Source organism: Lygodium microphyllum, chromosome 5 (assembly GCF_053477565.2).
Source record: "Lygodium microphyllum isolate KBCC chromosome 5, Lygodium_microphyllum_v1.1.10, whole genome shotgun sequence".
NCBI lineage: Eukaryota > Viridiplantae > Streptophyta > Polypodiopsida > Schizaeales > Lygodiaceae > Lygodium > Lygodium microphyllum.
Window position 1 is genome coordinate 124,994,293 of NC_141139.1, and position 4,444 is coordinate 124,998,736.

At 43.6% G+C, this 4,444-nt stretch overlaps 1 protein-coding gene across 1 annotated transcript; it reads left to right on the plus strand.

Moving 5' to 3' along the window:
* Positions 1-678: 678 nt before the first annotated feature.
* LOC148036365 (uncharacterized) lies at positions 679-4,200 on the plus strand. Its single transcript, XM_087679138.1, has 4 exons — positions 679-1,316; positions 2,878-3,043; positions 3,438-3,619; positions 3,748-4,200. Exons 1-4 carry the CDS (start codon positions 906-908, stop codon positions 3,928-3,930), a joined length of 942 nt encoding a protein of 313 aa, XP_087535264.1. The 5' UTR covers positions 679-905; the 3' UTR covers positions 3,931-4,200.
* Positions 4,201-4,444: the final 244 nt, after the last annotated feature.

A 4,444-nucleotide genomic window follows, 5' to 3' on the forward strand; every position in this document is an offset into this window, starting at 1 on the left:
AGTGCATCTTATTGGCTTTAACCATCTACTTGTATCAAAGGCCTTGTGATTTTGAGTGGGTCTCCCCTTGGCCCCGTGTATATTGCATTTCTAATTGCTATGACAAACCAAGTGTCAACTATGTGAGGTTTTTTGTGAAATCCTAAGTGGGATTAGGGATTGGAGATTGTCATATAGACAAGCCATCTTGAGTGATAATAGAGGTGATTTTGTTCCTTTCACTAGGAAGGATCTGGATGGTTCTAGAAACCAATTGGCTTGGGTCTTTCAAGAAGGTATTCCATGGTTCTTCTCCATGACTAGCAAGGTTTTTCTTAGAACCATGAATCTATCTCGAGTTTTGGATTGAAATAAATTGTGCTTGATGTAGGACTTGGAGTTAAGAGTACTACTACTAACTACTACATGGCCAATGCTACTCCTACATGGTCTATGGAGGAGGGCAAATCACAAGATCTTGAGGGTATGGTAAAGGATCTACATGATCCAAATGGAGAGGACACATTATCCTCCGTTTGATCGAGTAATGAGACTTAGATATACCTTTTGTAGTGATGTATATAAGCAATTTAACGAAGAGCACTATTGTCTTCGTGTTCCCGCTTGTAACACAAATTTGAAGAGAATTAGCCAAGGGGCGCGTCCTTTTGCCATGCATGAGGTTGACGCGAGAGAGAGAGAGAGAGAGGAGGAGGAGGAGGAGGGGCCATGTCTTCTCCTGCGGCTGCCTCCCTCTCGCTCTCGCGCATTTTCATCCCGGCTGCTGCACCTCATAGTAAGTAATAAGAGCACAGAGAGAGAGAGAGAGAGAGAGAGAGAGAGAGAGAGAGAGAGAGAGAGAGAGAGAGAGCGCCGCAGTCGCAGCAGCCGCAGCAGCAGAGACCTATACATATATCGCATTTGATATGGGGAACCCTCTGTCGGACTCGGAGGGGGAGGCCTCGGAGGACAACTCGATGCGGCCGGACATCATCGACGGCTTCGAGCGGAAGAGCGTGGCGCTGCTGGACTACGTGAACAACCTGGAGGCGCAGCTGGAGCAGCTACGCACCTCCTTCGACCTCAAAGAGAGCCGCCTCAAGGCCGACAAGAAGGCCCTGGAGGAGGAGCTCGCACTGCGGGACGGCAAGCTCGCCTCGCAGAAGCGCGCCCTCGACGACAAGATCCACAGCCTCATCGAGCAGAGCAACCGCACGCAGAAGGCCCTCCTGCAGGAGGAGCGCAAGCGCATGGCCAGCGACGAGGTCATCCGCAACCTCAAGCTCGACGTCCGCGCCACGCAGGACCTGCTCCACAACGAGCGCCAGCGAGCCAAAGTAAGAATCAGACGATCATCATTATACATCTCTGACCAGCACGGCTTTTCTGATCTCTTTTCTTTGCACCTTGATTCATTAGGGTTGTAGGGCTTGATCCATGGATTCTCGGTAGTTTCAGAATTCTCTGTGTTTTGCTTCAAACACGAATTAAAATTCCCTGGTTCTTTTGAGTTCCCATATCTTCTAGGTCTTCAATTCCCCTATTCCATGGTGCTTTAGGATTCCCTCCATGTAGGTTTCTGGTGGTCTAGAGTTTCATGTGTTCCAGGGTTTCATCTATGTTTCCTGGATCTTTTGGGTTTCTGTATGTGCTAGGGATGATTAAGAAGCATGCCAGCCAGAGTTTCTACCATTTGAAATCTACCTCAAATTGCACTGACTCTACAATATCTTGGTGTCCAAGAAACAATGCTATAACCTCAGCTGAGGTATTGAGGGGATTAGAAATTCTGAGTCAAAAAGGGTATCGTTGTGCATGCTAGGAGTTGCATTAAGTAACGAGTTGGTAATGTCTGCCCATGGCATGCCCATGAAGACAAGAATATTGGTCTGTTTACTAGGAGTTGCATAAGCAAGGCCAGGAAGTTGTTAATGACAGGTGTCTGTTTATGGAAGCCAGAGTTTGCGAGGAACCTGATATAGTCAGATCCCTCTTTTTTCAGAGTTAGGAACTAATATCCGGTAACCCCCTGATAAGAGGTTTTAGCTCGAAGGAGCAGACACAAGCTGTGGCATGGCCCTTATTGGCAGAAGGAAATTGTGAAGGTATTAGGTGATTTTTGAAGATACGTGGACACAATTAGTAGCTTTTTTGCCTTGGATATTGTGAGCAGTTACTTTAGATTGTTCAAAGAGGGGATGGTCAACTTCTAAAGGAGGTGAGTTCCTTTTAATACCAGAGTGGGTTGCAGTATCTCCACTCATTGTAACGGGCCAGTAATTTTGACTGCAGAAGTTGAAGGGTTAAGGAGACTGCTAACAAAGAGTTTGCATACTAGAGAAGGTCAGATTCTGCAAGTTATGGTTGAGAGAAGTTTGTGTTAAGACAAAGTGCTGCTTAGCTGAGGACGACTTGTTTTTAGGTAAGGAGTGTTTCATTTGAAAGCATAGAAGCAGTTGTAAGCTCAGGAGCACATGATTCAAGGCTGTCTGAAGGAGGCTAGGATGTACGAGATTGGAAGCACAAAGTGTCCACTACAACATCCTGTTTGACAGGAGCAATGTTCTTTTATGGTCTGCTCCATTTTCAAGGTTGGTTCTTGGGTGCACTCGTGCAGTGAGAAAACCTACTACATTGAGGATAGGAACCTTCTGTCTACAAAGGGATAACTGGTAACAGATCGGTTTAGCAGACTGGCCAGAAATTATTATCAGTGAGCAGTACCAAGGGGTGGGCAAATTACAACAATTATCTTGCAAGTCTCCCTTACCCAGCAAAAGCCAGCTGACAGTTAACTGTGGCCATCTATCAACTCTGGCCAACTACCAAATAATGTCTTTTTTTCTATTGTAAGCCTGACCTTCTTGTTATTCAATGTGCAAATCTTCTATGTTACAGGAGTTGGAAGAACAATTAACAGAGCTGAAGGAACAACTTAGAAGCAAAGAGCAGACATACAACCGTCGACGGCTCAAGGATGAAAGGGAGAAGACAAAACTAGAGGAAGACATGACAGTTCTGAGAAAGAAAGTTACTCTTGGTTGGATTTTGGGTTGTTTAACAGGTAACAGCAGCTCTTTGCGGCTTGTATACTTTCATATGTTCAAAATTCTCTCCACTGGACTGGTGGTCTGAAAACAGAACCTGAAGTAGTTCACTTATGGCTGCCTGCCTTACACCTCTTGGAGCTTCCATTGGAGTATAATTGTGGTCAGCTGATGGCGTTGATCCACTTCTGCTGAAGTATGTGATTTATCAATTAGGCTTGTGATTCTTTAGGGGATCCAGATGTCTTTAGGCAATGTGCCTGAATCTGCAATCTAGATTTCAACAAGGCCCTTGGAGAAGAGAAGAATTGTTGTAACAGTAGTTAAACAATATGAAGCCCTGAGCTCTGTTCCTTGATCTTAAGGCAGCAGGTCCTTTCTGATCAGTTGATTCTATTGTTTTGTAAGCAGAGGTTTATCTGCGCTTGGAAAACGAGAACGACGCCCAGAAAGGAAAAGGATCCGGCTGCTTCAAGAATAATACTAGAAAGCCAGCTAAATTGGAGAGCATAGAAAGAGAGGTCAGGAAGTTAACAAATTGCCAAGAATCTCCCCACTCACACAAAAAACGGCATGTTGCGTCTCCAAGACAGGTAACAATTCAATGTTTCACCTCAATCTGCAACCTTTATTTTAGTATTCGACATAAGATTGCATTCTAATTAATTGGGCCTAGGCTGGATAGAAGGTGTGTCTTACTAATGGGCACTTGGTTCCAAAGGTATTGGAACAAGATTCAATTTCAGGAAGTGAGAATGAGCTCGATATGGACATATCCCCAATTCGAGATGCCTTGTCCACCAATAACTCCTGCAAACCCTGCAGATTCCTAAGATCCTTGGAACCAAAGCTTGACCATCATCATCGTCCACGCAGTGTGTCACCAACCTCTAGTGCTCTATAAATTTGCAAAATATCCGAAATCAAATCCATGATTCCCCTAATTGTCTAAATTATAAGACTTGGTGTTAACTTAAGGTTTTCTTCCCTCTGAGCAAGAAGGGGCAATGGGATCAACCAATTGTATATGGTCCATAGCATGAGACAATGTGTCATATGGTTTACATGAGCTATAGGTCCTCTATTGATTCTATTCACCCTTCTTATGTGCCCTAAAACAAGCATGTTTCTTTTATTAACTATAAAACTTTGAATTTTTCTTGATAATAATTCTTGGAAGATGGATCAAGTCTTTAACTTGGTGCAAAGGCTTTGAGAATGGTGACTTGACCTTTAGAAACACAATAAAATACTTTTCTCAATGATATGAAACACTAGTGATTCAATTGTAGGCTTTCAATTTTATTCTACCTCCAAAGTAATTTCATATCATTAGCATTGAAGTAACTACATTATTGTGGCTTTGCACATGAATGCTAATGCCTTAGAAATTAATAGTCCTAATCTAATTCCATGTT

Excerpts from the sequence above, each read along its gene's own strand:
- LOC148036365 (XM_087679138.1), top strand. The coding sequence starts at position 906 with ATGGGGAACCCTCTGTCGGACTCGGAGGGGGAGGCCTCGGAGGACAAC. Across the intron at positions 1,317-2,877 it reads ACGAGCGCCAGCGAGCCAAA|GAGTTGGAAGAACAATTAAC; the intron begins GTAAGAATCAGA and ends TCTATGTTACAG. Across the intron at positions 3,620-3,747 it reads ATGTTGCGTCTCCAAGACAG|GTATTGGAACAAGATTCAAT; the intron begins GTAACAATTCAA and ends TTGGTTCCAAAG.